Source organism: Pseudophryne corroboree, chromosome 9 (genome assembly GCF_028390025.1).
Source record: "Pseudophryne corroboree isolate aPseCor3 chromosome 9, aPseCor3.hap2, whole genome shotgun sequence".
NCBI classification, from domain to species: Eukaryota; Metazoa; Chordata; class Amphibia; order Anura; family Myobatrachidae; genus Pseudophryne; species Pseudophryne corroboree.
Genome location: NC_086452.1, coordinates 233,810,872 through 233,833,310, shown reverse-complemented (window position 1 = coordinate 233,833,310; position 22,439 = coordinate 233,810,872). Strand labels below are relative to the sequence as shown.

General features: G+C 39.7%; 1 protein-coding gene across 4 annotated transcripts in view; it reads left to right on the top strand.

Annotated features, from left to right (window-relative positions):
* LOC134957932 (complement factor H-like) overlaps positions 1 to 22,439 on the top strand; it is a 1,300,757-nt gene that overhangs the window by 123,408 nt on the left and 1,154,910 nt on the right. For all 4 annotated transcript variants that reach the window (XM_063940180.1, XM_063940181.1, XM_063940178.1 and 1 more), the window contains exon 3: positions 4,350 to 4,529. In XM_063940180.1, the coding sequence (XP_063796250.1) occupies positions 4,350 to 4,529 (180 nt within the window). The remainder of the gene's footprint in view (positions 1 to 4,349; positions 4,530 to 22,439) is intronic.

Below are 22,439 nucleotides of genomic sequence, written 5' to 3'. Positions count from 1 at the left end.
AGCTTCATGGCTGTATGCCACCATGAGACTCCATACTGGGCCCTTATTCAGTAAATGTTTGTGCCTCAGAGGAGCTCCTGGCCCATCTAGTGCTGCAGCGCAATGGAAAGCTGATGCAATGCAAGATCACTGAAACTCTGTTCTTCTAACACCGCAAGGTCTTGCAATAACTCTATGCAGTCCTTACATTGTACAATTATTAAGGAGAAAAAAAATGACAAAATAAAGGAAAAGAACCTTGTACAACAAATACACATCTTGTAAATAATCCCAAAATGTGGAACATTAATAAATCAAAATTAAGGTTGACTAATTGGAGCCATTAATTTGAGTACCTAACATGAAATAATTGAGAAGAAGCTCTCTCTGGGTACATAGTGCACACTAGAAGATATATCTACTACAGATGATTGGATTCAGACAGAGCACCTCTGGAATTATATGAGCCAGAGAAAATGAAGTAAGAGATGTTGCCATGTCACGTTCCGCTGGATTATGATTCTGTCTATTCTGAGTCTCACTTTGGCCACAAATGTGGTCTCTCCCCACTTTATTGGAAAACACTTCATCAAAATTGCAATCTAAATTTCCACCTTTGCAGCTATACTGTACGTTTTCACAGATCTGGTTGTGATGTTGAAGCTTGTTTCATATTCTGCTCTAGGCTTTAATTTAAACCTGGGATCAAGTGCAGCAGCACCCTTGGAATTATATGACAGCGCATCTGGATACAGCAGATAGACAGCACCCCATCACTTATACAGCAGATAGGCAACACCCCTGGATTTATACAGCATAAGCAGCAACCCTGGATAATTACACAGCACAGCAGAAAGGAAACAGCACCCATGGACTTAAATGGCAGTTGGGAAGCACCCCCGGACTGATAGTGCACCCCATATAGGGCAACACCCCTGGAATGATGTTGATCTGTATTGGTTTTGCTAAAGCCACCCTTGTGGGTTTTGGTTTTGGATCTGTATTTTTTTAGAAAAATCATAAAGAATTTTGGCCTATTTTTGTTCCTACAGTACTAACCTCAATAACATTGATTTCCACTAATTTCTAGTCAATTATGACCACCTCACAGCTCACAATATTGTTTTCATCCAGTTTAGGCCAAAAAGTTGCACCGAGGTAGCTGGATAACTAAGCTAAGTGACAGAAGTAGTTGGTACAAACATGTGGCACTTAAATTACCAACATTGCCCATCTAGGAAATAGAATAGCACTGCAGTGGCAGAAAGTTATTATTATAATCAACTGTAAAAATGCTTGTTGTCTACACTCAGCAATAATTCAAACAGCGCATAAAGAAAACACGTGCAAGATGGAATTGTCCATGGGCTTGTCCATGGGCTCTCCCACCCACCCTTTTGTTGTAAAAACAGTACATGCACACTTTAACAAACCAATCATTTCAGCAAAATGATTGGTCTGTTTGGGCCCCAACCAAAAAGAAGCAATTAACCTCTCCTTGCACAAACTGGCTCTACAGAGGCAAGATGTCGTCCTCATCCTCACTCTCCAATTCCTCACCCCCTTCAGTGTTTACATCCTCATTCTCATCCTCACAGAGAAATAATTCCACACCAAAGTGGTGGATTTTTTGGTATTGACAATGGTTTTTTTCATCCCATGGCCAACAACTGTCTCCACTGGTGCCTTATTCAAACAAACCACATCACCATCAGAATCCTCATTATCAACTTCCTCCTCAGCACCAGCTACACCAATATCCTCCTCATCCTGGTGTACTTCTACAGTGACATCCTCAATCTTAATATCAGCAACTGGAATGACGGTGCTCTTCCCAGCATTTGCAGAGAGCGTGCAAATGGTGGTAGGAGCCTCCTCTTCCCATACAGTCTTGGGAAGGTTAGGCATAGACATCGCAACCACGGACACACTTGGACTCTCCTTGGGGATTTGCAATATCTCTGAATGCACAGTTGTTTTTTCCTGTTCTTTAACAAGCTTTATTTTTTTAATTTTTGAGAGGGAAGAGGGCTTCCATCTTCATGAGAACCTGAACCACCAGTCATGAACATAGGCCAAGGCCTTAGCCTTTCCTAGCCACTTCGTGTCGTGAATGGCATATTGCCAATTTTACGTTTCTTATCAGATTTTTTTTTTAATTAATAATTTTTGCTCCTTGGATTTTACATGCCCTCTATGACATTGGGCATTGGCCTTAGCAGACAACGTTGATGGAATTGCATCGTCAATGTCATGAGTGGTGGCAGCAGCAGCTTCAGCACTAGTACTAGAAACTGGAAGTGGTTCCTGATCTTTCACAAATTTTTCCTCCAAATTTTTGTCCTCCATTTTGAAGGACAGCACACCTTTATTATTACAGCACACAGAACAGTGCCCCTTTATTTTCACAGCACCAATGGATTTTTATAGCACACAAGACAGGGCCAGTGTACCTTTATTTTCACAGTACCCCTGTGTTTTTACAGCATACAAGACAGGGCAGGTGTACCTTTATTTTCTCAGCACCCCTGTATTTTTACAGCATACAGGACAGGGCCAGTGTACCTTATTTTAACAACAACACCACTGTATTTTTACAGCATACAAGACAGGGACAGTGTACCATATTTTAACAACAGTATCCCTGTATTTTTAGAGAATAGAAGACAGGGCCAATGTACCTTTACAAAACCCCTGTATATTTTATAGCATACAGGACAGAACCAGCACCCCTGTATTTTAACAACACCCCTATAATTTTACAGCATACAAGACAGGGCCAATGTACCTTTTCAACACCCACGTATTTTTCACAGCATACAGAACCAGCACCCCTGTATTTTCACAGCACCCCTGTATTTTTACAGCATACAGGACAGGGCCAGCATCCCTGTATTTTAACAACACCCTGTAAATTGACAGCATAACAGTCAGGGCCAGTGTACCTTTACAACACCCCTGTTTTTTTTTTACAGCATACAAGACAGGGCCAGTGTACCTTTATTTTCACAGCACCCCTATACTTTTACAGCATACAAGACAGGGCCAGTGTACCTTTACAACACCACAGTGATGGATAGCACCCCTAACAGCACAGAACACTACAGTGACAGTACAGCACACCTAACAGCACACAGGACAGCACCCCTAAAGAGCACACACTGACCCCACCCAATGCCACCACCCACAGAGAGGCAGAGGTCTGTCTCCATCACTCTCTTAGTCTGTAGTGAAAATGGCGGCGATATGCGGCTCCTTATATGGAATCCAAAACCCGCCAGAATCCAACAGTGGGATGATGATATTTTGCCGCGTTCTGGGATCTGAGTCTAGCAAGAAGCCCCGAGCCGGACACGTTTCCTGACTTGGATCGTGGAGTTTGGGCGGGTTTGGATCTCTGAGATCCAAACCCACTCATCTCTACTACATATGTAAAAAATGGGTATAGTGGAGTAGTTCTTTAAAAATATTAACTATATCTAAGATAGTCTTGTATAAAAAAGGAATATAATGATTCTATAAAAATATACATATATCTGGGATGGTCAAGTGTGTTTTTACTATAAAAAAGCATTTCATTTGTGGTCTATATTGAGACCTTTTGGGGCTAGCATTTTTAATTCATAAATCCATCTGGTCTCTGGTTGTTGTTTTTTTTACACTGTTACCATATCCCTCCTCTCCAGTTGGGGGTTACTTTTCAGTAGGCTGTAACTTTAGTCCCGTAGGACCTTTGCTGAAGCCTTTTCACTTGGCCCTGTTCCCTGCACCCTGCGGGTCTTTCCGAGTTGATCGTAGCTGTGCTAAATTTAACACAGTTACGATCTTCTTCCCTGACATGCGGGGGGGATGCCCAGCACAGGGCTAGTCCGCCCCACATGTCAGTCCAGCCCCCCCTCGCAGAAGTGCAAAGGCATCGCACAGCGGCGATGCCTTTGCACTTCAAGAGTAGCTCCCAACCAGCGCAGCTTTAGCGTGCTGGCTGAGAGCTACTCATTGCTCCCCAGCCCACAGCGGCTGCGTGTGATGTCACACAGCTGTTGCAAGCCGCCCCCGCCGTTCCACCCCCTCCCGCCCAGCGATCGCCTCTGCCTGTCAATCAGGCAGAGGCGATCGCATCTCTGCTACAGCCTTCGGCCATCTGGCATGTTCAGCAGGGACCCGTTCGCTCTGCTGCATTAAAACGAAGTGAGCAAATGGGTCAGAATGACCCCCCATGTCTGATGTCCTTGTTGTGCGCCTGCTGAAGTCCTCTCAGCTAAATCTCTGTGTTACCTAACCTTGCTAAAGTATTCTGTAAATTCTGTGCTGTGTTATTTACTGAGTGCTCCACTTGTATTTAATGTTTTCACTTATTTCTATACTTTTAGATACATCTTGTGGACCTGCACCAAATGTAGACAATGCTGATCTCTTACTTGGGAAAGACAGATATGTATCTGGTGAAAGAGCATCATATAAATGTAAATCTGGTTATTCTCTGGGACCAGCTATGGAAGCTGAAGCACTTTGTAGCAATGGAGAATGGAAAGATATCCCAGTGTGCAGAAGTAAGCCAATCTCATTAATTTCTAAAATGTTTAACTTGTTTCATTTTATTTAATTTTTAAGTGAAGTGTATAGTCTAGTTAACAAAACTCACTGTTTACTGCACTCTTAAACTCATGTATGGAGGTAGTTGAGATTTCCTGTAAAATGGAAAGAATAATGTAAGATTCAGCTGAAATGTCCATGTGCTACCGATGTTTTAAAGATTTTGCTTAAATATTTATTTCTGATAGCTGAAAATGATATTTTGTTGCATATTATGGGTTTCTCTCACACTTATTGGCTTCAACTTTCACCAAAAATCTTATATTGATACTGTACGTTTCACTTCACTTGTCTATTTACACAGGGGTATCTAGAGAGGAGAAGGCCCATGTGCAGGCTCTGTCAGGGTCCCCTCCTCTCTATCTGGCGGCTGCACTGTGATTCTGGACACTAGGGTCACTTGGGTACCCTAGCGTTGTCCTAACGTCTACAGCACAAGTGCAGACTCTGGGAAAATGGTGCGGTGGACATTTTCTCATTGATTGCTACTCCCCAGCGGCGGGACTCCAGAGGGTAAGTATTACAAATAATGGGTGCAGGTTGTGCATTGTGGGCCCACCCTGGACCCCGGGGCCCATTTGCAATGCACACACCACTCCCATTATAAATACGCTGGTGTATCTACAGTAGTTAAACAGGAAGCTGTCAGTGTTAGCAGACATACTTGTATCTGGTATAATAAAGCAGGTAGGCATTCAGAGCCACTTAAAGCTATGAATTCACCAACCAGTCAAGTATTGTGCCATCTGCAGGAAGTAGTGGACTCAGGTGTAGAATAACCCCAATATAAGTTCTGGAAACACTGTGCACCGTGTCTTTAGATATATGTTTGCACATACAATTTATTTTTAGATTTTGAACAATGATGCTTAACCATATTCAGAAGAGATACAAGTTATATACAGTAGTGCAGTATTCTTTACACTCTTATTGACCATGAAGTTATCTTGTTTTCTAAGGGCATAGGACTGCAGTTCCCCCAGTAAAATCCGCCACCTCAGTTCATGTCAGTGAGCCAGATGCAGTTGTAAGACTTCACTGGCTACAGTGACTGGCAGTGACTCCTATTGGGAGTCTTACGTGCCAGTCACCCACAGGACAGGCAGTCCCATTGGGAAGTGTTTCTGCCCTCTGGTACTATCAGACTGGGCTGCGATTAGCAGAAAGCTGGCTTTCTGAAAGAATCCACTTCCTGACTAGCTGATGCTTGTGTATGCGCAGTACCGCTGTAACCATACCTCCCAACTGTCCTGATTTCTGCGAGATAGACACGTTTATTGGGACTGTCCCACCCGCGGGCCACAGTGTCCCACGGTAGGGCTATGCAGTTGGGAGGCTCCTGACATGGAGAATAGAGGCCGTGCGCACGCGCACAGCATCTTTTCAGTGGAGACACAGGGGAGGGGGCATGCCAGCAGCTCACAGAGCACTGGGCATGCCCTCACACTGACAACAATGGGGGGCGTGGCTGTCGATCGCTGCACTGCCGTGAAGCCATGTCCCCTTTTTGGGCACGCATAGGAGTTCCTCTACCTTCACTTCAAATGTTGGGAGGTATGCTGTAACTACGGTGCATTCGCCTATCCTGGCGCCTATCAGCTACATTATACAGGTGCCAGGACCCAGCCAGTGGCAGGAACCAGGCAGCACAGCCAACGGCAGTCCCCATCCTTCACCGAGGTAGGAACCACCACTGGTATTCACCAACAATAGGGATGGGGCAGTACGGATGATGTAATGGTTAGCATTACTGCCTCACAGCACTGAGGTCATGGATTCGATTCTCACCATGGCCTTAACTGTGTAGAATCTGTATACTCTGCCCGTGCTTACAAAGGTTTCCTCCCACCATCCAAAAATATACTGGTAGGTTAATTGGCATGTGTGTGTGTGTGTGTGTGTGTGTGTGTGTGTGTGTGTGTGTTTGTGTGTGTGTGTGTGTGTGTGTGTGTGTTTGTGTGTGTGTGTGTGTGTGTGTTTGTGTGTGTGTGTGTGTGTGTGTGTGTGTGTGTGTGTGTTTATGTGTGTGTGTGTGTGTGTGTGTGTGTGTACTCTAGATCAAGTGGTTCTTATCTGCCATCATATTTTATGTTTCTATGTTTCTATACATGAATGCACACAGCTTCAGTTAGAAACCAATGGTTATATCTGGTTCAGCTAGATAGCAATGTAGCAGACTTGGAATATTGAGCTAAAATATAAATGCAACATTACATACACATAGGGCTCTATTTAAAAATATTTTTTGTAGGTAGCAGAAAAAATAATTTTGCCTTTTGTGGGAATTTTTTTTTCCGAGTAATTAAAAAATACTGACATAGTGTACTACGATTTTCCAATGCATTGTGGTGTCATCATCACAGCAACGTTTGAAATGCCCTCGCTATGGCTTTTTGCACATCCCACATCCTGTGTCTCAGGAGAGTGCATGCGTTGGCAGGAGAGCCTGCTTATGAGGACTTAACTGTGACACTTGTCAGAACTTCAACTTTCATTGGTGCTGCAGATGTGCGAAATGGCAAATGCTCATGCGCAGTATTGCTTTTACCCATGGTCACACATGGGTAAGTACAGCATAACACCCTCCTGAGATATAATGATGCTTTCATCTAAAACTGCGGAAAGCAAGTTGTTGTCTGGTCACTTTTCCCATTCTTGTGTATGGGAAAGCAAACTTTGCCAAACCGCAGAGTTTCTGATATCCCAGAATATGAATAATCTGAAGTGGTGAGAAAGCCATTTATCAGTGATATGGTAAATGGGTTTCATACTTTTTAGTCATTAATATGTTAGTATAATTAGATCAACACTAGGCTTCCCTGCTTTTTTTTTTTTTTATAAAAAGGGAGGATATGTAGAGGGTATCCGATTGACAGATAGGCAGTGTCTAGTTAGACGGTCAATAGATAGACTCCATATGTTAGACAGACATTAGGTCGACAGAGTCAAAAAGATAAACAAGGTAATTAATAATAATAATAATAATAATAATAATAAACAGTTTTTGTTAAGCCCTGTCTCCATCTTCTCAGTTACTTTGTTTATGAAATAGAGATGCTGTCTACACTGCGTAGTGAAAAATGTTAACAAAGAATAATTAGATATGTGTTATGTTTTTCCTCACACAACCCTTTATAACTAATTTTTAAAATGTTTAAACCAGAGATGATTATCCATTATCCATTGATTTGGGATACAGGTGAGGAACAGACTCTATTATATAATTATAATTTCATATATATATATATATATATATATACAAAGGAGTCTCCCGGCACTCAGCCTATGTTTTAGCAGGTAATGCTCCGGTGCCTTCCTCGGGTATGGCGGCCCAATGGTATAGAAGGAGATACAGGCGACACTCAGGAGTCTTGCAGTGTGCTTACATTTATTAAGATTAAATCCTACATATGTTTTGGGCCAAGAGCCCGTTATCAGGGATCAATTGTGTATTACAAAGTGTAAAACATTTATACCCCTCAAACACCCCCCCTGTCACTTATCACGATCACCTGTCCACGCCGCCAGTCAGTCCCGCCATGCTGAGTGCACAGGTTAACTGCACTGAGTGATGATGTCATTCTCCGCCGCCATCTTGGGTATGCCAGGTCGCAAGTAACTATGACAACCCGTCCGATGCTGCCGGGTCTATATATATATATATATATATATATATATATATATATATAGTGGCTATTAAATAACAAGACTTAACTTGCATAATGAAGAAGCTTAGTTCAAAAGTACAGCAGTGTGTTCATTTAAAAAATTTTGTTAGACCCACGTATCTTTCCATATGTTAACCAGGGCTTATGGGCAGACTGTATGTCACGTGCACATGTTGCAAGTGGCACAAAAGATTTAGTGATGGTCATGAGAATGTTGAAGATGATGAACATCCCGGAAAGCCTTGCACAGTAAAACAAACGCAAATGTGAAAAATGTTTAGAAAATTGTTTGAATTGATCGTGATCCGAATGATAGCACCAATGATAAAAAATCAACAAATAAACTTTTAGGCAAATTTTGCTCCAAGATCATAACATGACAACATTTTGTGCTAAAATGGTTCCAAGGCAACTTATTGCCAAGCAGAAAGAAAATCGAAAGCGAATTTGTACAGACATTTTGGAACAAATTCAAACGGATTCCCATTTTTAAGATAAAGTTATTACCAGTGATGAAACATGGATCTTCCAGTACAATCATGAGACAAAACATCAGTCCATGCACTGGAAAGCACCACCAACATCAAGAATAAAGAAAGCATGTCAAAGCAATCCAAATTCAAAGTCATGTTAATAGTTTTCTTTGATATCAAGGGTGTTATTTTGGAAGACTGTCTATGAGAGAGCACAACAGTGAATCAACATTACTACAATTATGTTCTAGCAACTTTGCTGTAAAGTCTCAGAAAGAGGACAATGCATCAGCCCACACAGCTCTGAGAAGTAGTTTTTGGCTGAGAAACAGATTGCAGTGCTAGAACACCCTCCATACTCACCAGAACTAAAACCATGTGACTTTTCCCTAAAGTCAAATCTGTACTCAAGGAAACCCATTTTGCATCACTTATGGAGGTAAAGACAAAGCTACTGAAACAGCTGAAAGATAATGAGCTATAGCATGACTTTGATCAAAATAAAATAACATGCAATAAAATAAATAAATAAAATAAAATAAAAAACAAGGAAGTAGGGATGTGCGCTTCAACCAAATCTTGGGTTTTGGTTTTGGATGTGTACCTCTTTCGTGTTTTGGATCTGTATTGGTTTTGCCAAAGCCACCCTTGTGGGTTTTGGTTTTGGCCTATTTTTGTTCTTACAGTATTAACCTCTATAACATTCATTTCCACTCATTTCCAATTATGACCACCTGAAAAAAAAAAGAAATGTTCCCAAGTGCGCTGTCAGCAGCAGCTGGTATGGAGATGGTCAATAGCACCAAATAGTATATAACAAGAAAATAAAATTAGAACCAGTGCTGGCTGTACAAAAATGTATATAAAAAATGGCTTGTTTAGCAGTAATAGATTTATTTAAAAGGACATATTATTCAGAATAAATTCATATATGTATAAAAACAAAAATTTACATATGTGTGGTATTGATATGTAAAACAACTCAGGATAATGAAAATGGGAGGGTGAGGTATGTTCCTGCGCACTCTCTTTGCCGCCAAGTGTAAGGTCCTATCCTGATGTGTCACCACACACCTGTAGAAGACTAAATACACAAAAGAAAAGTAGGATAGAACCTGCTGTTGGCGCAAAGTTAGGATGATGATGGTGTTTCGCCGTGGGATCAATGTCCAAAAGTATTGGTGAGGGAGTCCGTTGCTGCTCCTAAAAACGTGTTCCTCGTATGAAATATTTTCAATTGATGTTACATGTGGAGAAAACACAAATGTATACAAGGGTTTAACAGGGATTTCTCCCAAAACAGTTAGTTCAAATGAAGGTGACTTCTCCCCGGACTCTCTGGACTATGGTGAAACAGGGAAGTGTGAAGGTATCCGTAAGGGTTCACCCTGGTGCTTCAAGATAGACGTGGCTCCTCACATGTGTGCTTACTTTCATATATATGGAAAAAACCCATAAAGGTTTCTTTTATGGCCTCTTAAGCGATACCCCTGGTGTAACAAAAGGGTGTACCCCAAACATTCACAAGCTGATACTTCTAAAAGATGCTCACATCTATGCTTACTTCAACCGGCGACGTACTTTCATATAACGGTATCTTTATCTCAGCAGGCTGGATAATCGTCCTCGTTCACTCCCTTGCTTCGTATTTAAGCTCGGTATGAAGCACAAAAACGAAGGGGTGTGTGAGGTTTCAAACGCATTTATTGTAAGAAAATAAGTATGAATCAATAAAAACAAAAACAAATTCTGGATTGTGTACCACAACTGGCAATCTCGTGGATGTTTTTTCAGCAAAGTCCAACAGTGAGAAAAAAAGTGATGTCAACCCGGGATATCTCACCGTTTTCCTGCTGATAGAGATGATTGTAGTGGTACCTCAAGTCCTCACATGCTCCAACGCGTTTCGACTCTTAAGAGTCGAAACGCGTTGGAGCATGTGAGGACTTGAGGTACCACTACAATCATCTCTATCAGCAGGAAAACGGTGAGATATCCCGGGTTAACATCACTTTTTTTCTCACTGTTGGACTTTGCTGAAAAAACATCCACGAGATTGCCAGTTGTGGTACACAATCCAGAATTTGTTTTTGTTTTTATTGATTCATACTTATTTTCTTACAATAAATGCGTTTGAAACCTCACACACCCCTTCGTTTTTGTGCTTCATACCGAGCTTAAATACGAAGCAAGGGAGTGAACGAGGACGATTATCCAGCCTGCTGAGATAAAGATACCGTTATATGAAAGTACGTCGCCGGTTGAAGTAAGCATAGATGTGAGCATCTTTCAGAAGTATCAGCTTGTGAATGTTTGGGGTACACCCTTTTGTTACACCAGGGGTATCGCTTAAGAGGCCATAAAAGAAACCTTTATGGGTTTTTTCTATATATATGAAAGTAAGCACACATGTGAGGAGCCACGTCTATCTTGAAGCACCAGGGTGAACCCTTACGGATACCTTCACACTTCCCTGTTTCACCATAGTCCAGAGAGTCCGGGGAGAAGTCACCTTCATTTGAACTAACTGTTTTGGGAGAAATCCCTGTTGAACCCTTGTATACATTTGTGTTTTCTCCACATGTAACATCAATTGAAAATATTTCTTACGAGGAACACGTTTTTAGGAGCAGCAACGGACTCCCTCACCAATACTTTTGGACATTGATCCCACGGCGAAACACCATCATCATCCTAACTTTGCGCCAACAGCAGGTTCTATCCTACTTTTCTTTTGTGCAACTCAGGATAATGTTTGATTAAATTCTTATCTGGCTAGGGTTCTCCTTAATAGGAAGGTTGTAAAATTGAGCATTCAGCGGCAGGAACTGATCTGATTTCAATACACATGAAACTAGCTTTCTAGGAATCAATGCTCCCCCTAAAAGGTCACTTACCGGTAAATCCTTTTGATGCATATGGGGTGTACAGGTAACCATTCCTTTGAAGTGTAGCAGTCCCAAAAGGTGAATGTACAGTAGTCCTTATGAAGTATATTGGACGTTTAGGTCACAAGAATGCTGCAATGGTTTTCCAAGAAGGAGAGTCCCAATAGTGCCAGAAACAATATATCAAAATATGTCCAGCTTCCTGAGGAAGCTGGACATAACCAGCGAAACGTGCTGAGCTTCACTGCACACCACCAGGATTTTGATATGTTTCTTGCAGATGATGTTGTGTCACGTGTCACTTGAGCTGGCAATTTGCTCATCAAAAGCTCTTTGCATTTCTTCAGATTTGTGTCCAACCAGCTAAGTACTTGGTATTATTGGAAAGAAGGGGACCCCGACTAATGTCCATCAAAGAATCATATACTTCATACTGGATATTCGGGGGTGCTACCAGAGACAAATTGAGTTGTACAGAAGAAAAGAGAAAAAGAATGTCTCTTTGTTGGCTCAAAAAAAAATATTAATTAAGAATTAACTTTTATTACATCCATTAAAATTGTCCAAACACGAAATAAGACAATACAATACAACAGACAATACATTTATCATATACCATGAATAAAATACTTATTAAAGTGAAATTTTAAAACGCAAGGCTCGCTACCTGTGTCATATTTTTATTGATCCAATTTAAGTATATCTTGCTGCAGATCAGAATTCAAAAGGAAAAAGGGGGTGTTCCGCACTGGTAAGTGAAAGCAGACAAGACCTTATTCTCAGGTAAAATGTCTGTGACCGACTTTAGAAAATATAATACTATGTGTAAATATACCATTCAGTGGTGCTCCCTGTTTACTGTTTATTAGTCCTATATAATTTTGGTATATACAATATTAAATAGTCCTCTTGCTGGATCATAAAGAGATCACTCTGATGCAGCAGCCTTATGCACTCTATAGTTCTTCTTAACAGTGCATGAATTGTATGTCACCCCTAGATTCATTCACATATATACACTCAGGCTTGGACTGGCCCACAGGGGTACAGGGAAAACCACCGGTGGGCCCCACTGCCTGGGGGCCCACCTCCTGCTCTAAGGATCAGGTTCCAGATTGTGAACTTGAATTATACATTCTGCATATGTTACCTTATACTGGACTATGGTGTATTTTCTTCAGTGCATTGCTGTTATTAATCTTTTATTAATCGGATACATTATCATGCATGCAGCAGATGAATTTACTGTATATATTTATGAAGGGGCCCAGACATTGCACTCTCTGATGGCTAGTGAAACCAATGAGGTGGCAGGCCACACCCCCTCTGTGGACTGGACACACCCCTAAACATGGGCCCCTACCACTGCATTTCCCCGGTGGGCCCTACATGCCCCAATCCGACACTGTATACACTGATTAGGTTTTCGTACATTTGGGTGGTACTACTAGTATACACACATGCATAAATGCTAACATAAATATTTATAATAGAGGCTTCTGGTGTGTGTAATACTAGTCTGCTCTTTCATTGATTTCAGAGGGATTCCTCTATGCTGCAGCACTCTGTGCTCAGTGTCTCCTATCAGCAATGCACTAGTTCAACAACAGCATAATAAATTGAGTTTGTTTGCATACATTAATGCATTATTTTAATTAATGAGACCAGGTAGCGGCCATAAAGCCGCCAACATGTGTTTAGTTTTTATGGACTTTTTCTTAGGCTAACCCGATTGTTTATCATGGTTACACTATATTAGTAACCAGTGACCATTCCGTTTGTTACTATTCTATCATGTGTCCTCCATGGCCAATCACGCATCTCTCATGTTAAACATAGGAGGATTGTCACATGGCGCCCAGTGGCCAATCAGCTGTCTCCCATGTTAGATATAGGGAGAAATTGGATACCCCGCAGCTATGGTATCATAAGATAAGATAATAAATGGCTCAGCGAATATATGAAAACCCAACTGCATAAATGTATTTGGTGTCCACTTGCAACAAATGTAACTACTCTTGAAGCGATGGTACACTGAATAATTTCTGAAGACTCAATTGTTGCAATTCACATAATAACTAATAGATTCAATTTATCAGCAGCCAATTGAGCCTATAAAATCCAGACTGTACACAATGACTGTCTAAAAAGGCATTTTTTGTACTAAGAAGCACATTAAGACCCAAAATAAGGGTTTTCCATTCAGTGGCTAGATAGAAATAATCAGCATATGAGAATGAGTTCAATATAATTTGTTAATGAATTTTCAGTAAGAATCACAAAGCATACAGTACTGCAGCATCATAACAATCTCTGGGAATCAATAAGAGAACTGTCCAGATAATTCAGTAGACAGGTTATAACCTATATTGGTACACTGTGGGTAAAATATTAACTAATCACCTTCGAGAATTCTGATCTTCAGCAAGATATACTTAAATTGGATCAATAAAGATATGACACAGGTAGCGAGCCTTGCTCTTTAAAATTTCACTTTAATAAGTATTTTATTCACAATATATGATAAATGTATTGTATGTTGTGTTGTATTGTATTGTCTTATTTCGTGTTTGGACAATTTTAATGGATGTAATAAAAGTTAATTCTTAATTAATATTTTTTGTGTGCCAACAAAGAGACAATCTTTTTCTCTTTTCTTCCTTTCAGCCTCTCCTTCAATTTTTCCATCTTTTTTTCTAAGCGTCTAATAAGAGGAATGACCTGACTCAAGCTGGCAGTTTCTGAACTAACTTCACCTGTGGCAACTTCAAAGGGTTTGAGAACATTGCACAACACGGAAATTATTCTCCACTGCCCATCTGCTCCACGGAAGGTTTCTGTCCTCCCTGAGCTCACCTTACTTAAGTGGTTCATGCCATAATATGGATTACAACAGTAGTCAATTAGGGGTATCCACTGTGTACTAACTCTACCTCTGCACAACACAACTGATGGTCTCAAACACATTAAGAGGGCAAGTAATTCCACAGATTGACTCTTGACAAGGCACACCTGTTAATTCAAATCCATTCCAGGAGACTACCTCATGAAGCTGATTGAGAGAATGCCAAGAGTGTGCAAAGCATTCATCAAAGCAAAGGGGGGCTACTTTGAGGAATCTAAAATATAAAACATATTTAGATTTTTTAACACTTTTTTGTTTACAACATAATTCCATATGTGTTTTTTCATAGTTTTGATGTCTTCAGTATTAATCTACAATGTAGAAAATAATAAAAAAAAATAAAAACCATTGAATGAGAAGGTATGTCCATACTTTCGGCTGGGTCTGTACAGTGTCACAATACAGGTATGAGTCAGAGATATTAATCGAACACTGCAGTTTAATTTCACCAACAGAGTCGCACAATTAGTGTATAAGTAAGAAATAGTAATTGAACACTACGGTTTAATTTCACCAACAGTGTCACAAAATATGTGTATGAGATTATACAGTTCATTGTGGTCTGACCGACGGTGTCACAGAAAAATAGCAGTATAGTACATTGGGATTTAGCGCCACCAACAGTGTAGCAAAATATGTATATGAGATTATACAGTACACTGTGGTCTGACCAACAGTGTCACGGAAAAATAATAATATAGTACACTGGAATTTAGCACCAATTAAACCGCAGTGTTCCACATGGAATGTGGAAGTGAGTTGTTTGGCACCTTTTTTGAGTACTATTGGGTATATGGGGTGCCGGGTAGGCATAGCCAACATTGCTGCTGGATCATTAAGTGATATGCTGGTTGAGAAATTGTTCTGTTGTTTCTCTTGATGAATGTCCTGTTGGGATCGAAAGCGTTTGGGACTATAAACTCAGTATGCCTTATTCAAAATAAAAATTACTGTTTAATCCGCTATGACAGTCTGGAGAGTGCCTCCTCATGTATTTTTCTATATTTGAATATCCCCATTGTGTGTGCAGCCATATTGGGAATATCTCTCTCTCTCTCTCTCTCTATATATATATATATATATATATATATATATATCAATATAAATGGTGTTTTGAGAGTTCCCAAATATTACAATTGCTAAGACTGCAAAACGAAAGAGGAGAAAGACTCTATGTTGGGGCACTCTATCGAAAAATAGACACTAAAACTTAACTTTTAATGAACATAATAAAATATAGTGACTCAAATATAAAATAATCTTAAACACAAATGTTGATGCATATTACTGATGCTTTTATGAAAATATATAAGAACGCCTTGGTGAAAATTATTTGTAATTTGTACGTTAAACTGGGAAGACCTATCTATAATGTAAGACAGGTTATATTTTTAATCCCAGAGGGATAATATCTCGGTTTGATTTATCCGTGTTATTAATACTCCATAAAAAGAGGAATGTAATATGGTAGATTAAAATGTTGCCTATATAGGTCCTTAAGCACCTACAGCTCTATATTTAGGCAGTGGTGTTTACCAAAAGGCTTTTACTTCGATAGTTGTTGTATCATTAGACGTTTTGCAACAGGCAAAAGACTGAGAATACAGAATTACTGGTTGGGTATAGGTATATGCTAAAAGGAGATATAACCTATTAAGCAATCACATGATGTAGTATTTAATTGAAAATTAAGAGAGAAAAGATAGAATCAAAGGAGGGGTGTCTTACTTCTGCTGTTCAGCTGGGTTGTTTACTGCACCTGGTATTCGCTGCTGGTCCCCCAGGCAGTTACTGACCAGGCCTACCACAGATTAGCTTCCAAGGTCGGACGAGATCAGGCGTAACCTGTGGAGTATGGCCGTAATCTGCTGAATGAGAGAGTATGACTACCAAGATGCTTCTGCTGTCCAGATTGGTGGATGAGAGAGCATTGAAAATATACAAAGTATAAATGCTATAAAGATGGAAAAAGAGATATGCACTGTGTATCAAACATAAATATATGGTAGTATTCAACTGGTATTGCCGCTGTAAAAACTTCAATTTCTATTATATTGCCAGTGTTTGTAATCCACACTGATGTATAGCTAATGAGTCAGACAGCCAAAGCAGAAAAGATCTTATAAATAGGTGTTTGTTCAGAATTTGAGATAAAGTCAATTTTCTCCTTAAGGGATAAAACTAATTATGGTTCACATCACACTTTTGAACTAATGCCTATTTGACACCATATTACTTTTCTAATAGGATTATTTTGCTAATTTAGATAACAATATTAAGATGATAAAATTGATATATTTATCTCTGTTACAGAGGAAGAAGGGTATCAGCTGATAGAGTTAATGCATTTGCAAAACTATCATTACATCACTGTGACAAAATTGTTATACTGGTATTACACATTATCACATAAGTCGAGCATACAAATCAGGAGATAATAGAATTAAATGAATAAAATGAGAAAAAAATGACAAAAGATGAAGGAAAAATATTGCGGCCCAAATGGGCACTTACTAAACCGATATATCCCTTGTGTGGGGGTGGGCTGCGCAGTCCCACCTGATCCCACTAACCAAACGGCCCGTTTCACTAATATGTAGGCTTGTTCACTGGTGAGTAATAGATCTCAAATGAGGGTATATGTAGTGTTGATATAATTACCTAAGTGGCCGCCAGACGTGAGGGTAGATGCGCCGTGCATCGCTGGCGCTGGCGGAGGTGACGTCTTTAACTGAGTCTTCTGGTCGTCATAGGGACGCATTGCGTTCCACGGCCTCTAATGGTCCGCGCTAACGGAAGTGACGTCTTTGAACTGAGTCTTCCGGTCGTCATAGAGACGCTTGCGTTTCACGGGCTGCTCATAGCGGATACTTCCGGGAAGGACATTTCCCGTAATGTATATGAGCGTCTGATCTTATGATGTGTGCACAGTCTATGGAAGCAGAGACGCGTACCCGACATATAGGGAAGCGTCCCACGTTGTCATGGGTACCATTCCCCATGCTTGAACACTCCATGCAAAATTGGCTGGCAGCGGTGTATACTAATCATTGTGCATAACCTGGATAATCCTAGTGTCATATAGGAAAAAAGATAATAACGAGGAGGGGCTAATTGCTGTTACTAAGAATGGAGTGATGAAATTTAGAGAAAAAAGTTATGAATAATAAATGATAAATGAGAAAAGGAAATATTTTTATTATTAATGAATTGATAAAATTATAAAATGAAAATAAAAATAAAGGTGAATATAAAAATTGAGCCTGGAAATAAAAATAAAAATAAAAACAAATAAGGACCAGACCTATTTCTACTAGCTATACCATGGTTAGATAGTTAATGCACTTAGTAAAGGCTGGTCTGATGAAATACATACTCATACACCGTAAGGTGATCAATGGTTGAAATTTGGATAGTGCATAAAAATTTGATAGCACCTTTTCCTTAAACTTAGAATAAGTATGTCTATGTGTATGTATAGTAATAAATGCTGTGATGATTATTGTATGAAGGTGATATTGGGTTAGGTAAACTATATAAAGGTGTGAAACAGTGAGCACAACAAAGACACAACAATAAAATTCAAATAAGTGATAATAGTGAAAATAGTGAAGTAATATAGGATGGTGAAACATAGTTTAGGATAGTAGAGGTAGAAAAATTATGTACTATGCTTGTATGGTAAGTGAACATAAGGGAGGTGCATATATGACAATTCGTGCTTTGTCATAAGACTGTGCCCTTATCCTAATAGCTTAGTGTGTTATCCAAAAAGGACTTATGGATTGTGATTAATGTGACACAGTAATCAAATGATATAATAAATAAAATGAATAGATATGGCGATATCAGTAAGAAAACCCGTGTTATAACGTGCACATGGTGAAATGTGCTATGTGGTAAAGCCTGTGCAAAAATAATCGTGAACAGACATTTATCTATCTATCTGGCGGCCACTTAGGTAATTATATCAACACTACATATACCCTCATTTGAGATGTATTACTCACCAGTGAACAAGCCTACATATTGGTGAAACGGGCCGTTTGGTTAGTGGGATCTGGTGGGACTGCGCAGCCCACCCCCACACAAGGGATATATCGGTTTAGTAAGTGCCCATTTGGGCCGCAAGATTTTTTCTTCATCTTTTGTCATTTTTTTCATTTGATTCTATTATCTCCTGATTTGTATGCTCGACTTATGTGATAATGTGTAATACCAGTATAACAATTTTGTCACAGTGATGTAATGATAGTTTTCCAAATGCATTAACTCTATCAGCTGATACCCTTCTTCCTCTGTAACAGAGATAAATATATCAATTTTATCAGCTTAATATTGTTATCTAAATTAGCAAAATAAACCTATTAGAAAAGTAATATGGTGTCAAATAGGCATTAGTTCAAAAGTGTGATGTGAACCATAATTAGTTTTATCCCTTAAGGAGAAAATTGACTTTATCTCAAATTCTGAACAAACACCTATTTATAAGATCTTTTCTGCTTTGGCTTTCTGACTCATTAGCTATACATCAGTGTGGATTACAAACACTGGCAATATCATAGAAATTGAAGTTTTTACAGCGGCAATACCAGTTGAATACTACCATATATTTATGTTTGATACACAGTGCATATCTCTTTTTCCATCTTTATAGCATTTATACTTTGTATATTTTCAATGCTCTCTCATCCACCAATCTGGACAGCAGAAGCATCTTGGTAGTCATACTCTCTCATTCAGCAGATTACGGCCATACTCCACAGGATACGCCTGATTTCGTCCGACCTTGGAAGCTAATCTGTGGTAGGCCTGGTCAGTAACTGCCTGGGGGACCAGCAGCGAATACCAGGTGCAGTAAACAACCCAGCTGAACAGCAAAAGTAAGACACCCCTCCTTTGATTCTATCTTTTCTCTCTTAATTTTCAATTAAATACTACATCATGTGATTGCTGAATAGGTTATATCTCCTTTTAGCATATACCTATACCCAACCAGTAATTCCGTATTCTCAGTCTTTTGCCTGTTGCAAAAAGTCTAATGATACAACAACTATCGAAGTAAAAGACTTTTGGTAAACACCACTGCCTAAATATAGAGCTGCAGGTGCTTAGGGACCTATATAGGCAACATTTTAATCTACCATATTACATTCCTCTTTTTATGGAGTATTAATAACACGGATCAGTCAAACAGAGATATTATCCCTCTGGGATTAAAAATATAACCTGTCTTACATTATAGATAGGTCTTCCCAGTTTAACGTACAAATTACAAATAATTTTCACCAAGGCGTTCTTATATATTTTCATAAAAGCATCAGTAATATGCATCAACATTTGTGTTTAAGATTATTTTATATTTGAGTCACTATATTTTATTATGTTCATTAAAAGTTAAGTTTTAGTGTCTATTTTTCGATAGAGTGCCCCAACATAGAGTCTTTCTCCTCTTTCGTTTTGCTGCCTAAACCCACTGACTCTGGGAGCACCACCGACGTGTAATTGGTTTAGTACACTCCGTGTACATCATCAGCCTAAAGTCGGTCACAGACTTAGATCTAATCTTGGTCAAATGTCTGTTAGAATAAACCTGTTGCGGAACTATCCCCATTAGATAATTGCTAAGACTGCAAATATCTATACTATGATGAAGTATTTTTAAAGAAAACAGATTGAGATGGAGTGGTTGACAAACCCTTATATCGAGATAAACCCAAATTAAATGATTCCCTTTTCACAAATAGAGCATTTAAAACATTTATTTGCTTAAAAGCAGATTATATTTCACATATCACACATATCTTTCTTGACCCTAATGGGCTTGATGGAAAAAAAGAGAACTTGCGGTCAACCTGTGCTTTGTGGTGCATATGCATGCACAGTTTGGAGCTGATCGCCCGCTGTGCGATAACGCACTGCAGCGATCAGGTCTGAATTACCCCCATTGTCCATTGAGTTCAACCTGTAATATAAATCTTACACTATTCTGTATGTAACTATAGTGAAACCATAATGACCTTAATGAAGTTATGTTTTAGGTCTATCTAACACTATAATTCATGCTGTTTCTAAAATACATTCATTTTAAATACTATATCCTTGAATATCTTTTTCAGTTAGAAATTGATCTAATCCATTTTTAAACATATTGACTGAGTCCACCATTACTACCTTCTCTGGCAGAGAATTCCATATCATTATTGGCTTTTCTGTAAAGAATCATTTCCTACGTTGGGTATGAAATTTTCTCTCCTCTAACCTCAGGGGGTACCCGCATGTCCTGTGTAGAGATTTTTCAATAAACAAATCACCTGGTAGCTTAATGTATTGTCCCTTTATATATTTATAAATACAGGTGAGGTATCCCATATCCAAATATTCCGAAGTACATAATATTCCGAAATACAGAATTTTTGAGTGAGAGTGAAATAGAGAAACCTTTGTTTTCTGATGGCTCATTGTGCACAAACTTTGTTTAATACACAAAGTTTTTTTTAAATATTGTATTTAACGACCTTCAGGCTGTGTCTATAAGGTGTATATGAAACATAAATGAATTGTGTGAATGTACACACACTTTGCTTAATGCACAAAGTTATAAAAATATTGGCTAAAATGACCGTCAGGCTGTGTGTATAAGGTGTATATGAAACATAAATGTATTCTGTGCTTAGATTTGGGTCCTATCACCATGATATCTCATTATGGTATGCAATTATTTCAAAATACGGAATAATCCGATATCCAAAATACGTCTGGTCCCAAGCATTTTGGATATGGGACACTCAACCTGTATTAATAATGTCTCCTCTTATGGGCCCTACACACTGGCAGATAATACTGAAAGTTATGAATGATCTCGTTCATTAATGAACGAGATACCGTTCATATCTTTCTGTGCGGAGGCACCAATGATGAACAATGCGCGGCCTCATGCTCGTTCATTGCTGGTGCCCCATCGCATGTGCATGCAGGCCAATATGGACGAGATCATCCATATTTGCCTGCACTGCTACGGAGCCGGGTGACGGGGGGAGTAAAGAAACTTCACTCCCCCGTCACTGCCCCCCTCCACTGTCGGGTCGCCCGTCGGCCATATCCGCCATTGGGCAGCTCGGCAGGGGATCGCACTGTGTGTAGGGACCAATAGACACCTCTTTTCTAGTGTAAACATATCTAGCCTGGTAAGCCTTTCCTCATAATCCAGTGCTTCTAGCCCCTAGATCTATTTTGTAGCTCGCCTCTGAACCCTTTCAAGTTCCAAGGTATCTTTTTTATAGTGTGGTGCCCAGAACTGTACACAGAATTCAATGTGTGGCCGTACCAATGATTTATACAGTGGCAGGATTACACTCTCATCCCTTGGCTCAATTCCCCGTTTTATGCATGCTATCCTTATTTGTGCCTTTTTTGCCTTTGTTGCTGCACTTTGACATTGTGTGCTGCTTCTTAAGCTCCATACACATTAGACATTAGTCTAGTGTTTCCCCTTCCGGGCCGGCCAGTTGGCGGCCGCCTGTACACACTGAGCGATATGACCGCTCATATCGCTCAGTGACGTCATGCCTCCGCCAGCCGTGCATGCAGCTCCTGGATGACAGTCCTGATTGAGCATGCATGCACTGCCGACAGCGACGATCGTTGACGACCCGCGGGGAAGCACATCGGTCGTTGCTGGCAGCGTACACACTTGCTGATAAAATGAGCGACATCGCTCAGGGAGGGAGAAAATTTGCGATGTTGCTAATTTTATCGGCATGGGTGTATGGGCCTTAAGTCTATTATCAATGAGCACCCCCAAATCTTTTACAACTAACGATTTCCCTACATTTTCCCCATTTGATTTATAGGCTGCATTTTTGTTTTTAGTACCAAAGTGCATAACTTTACATTTTTCTATATTGAATCTCATTCTCCATTTATTTGCCCA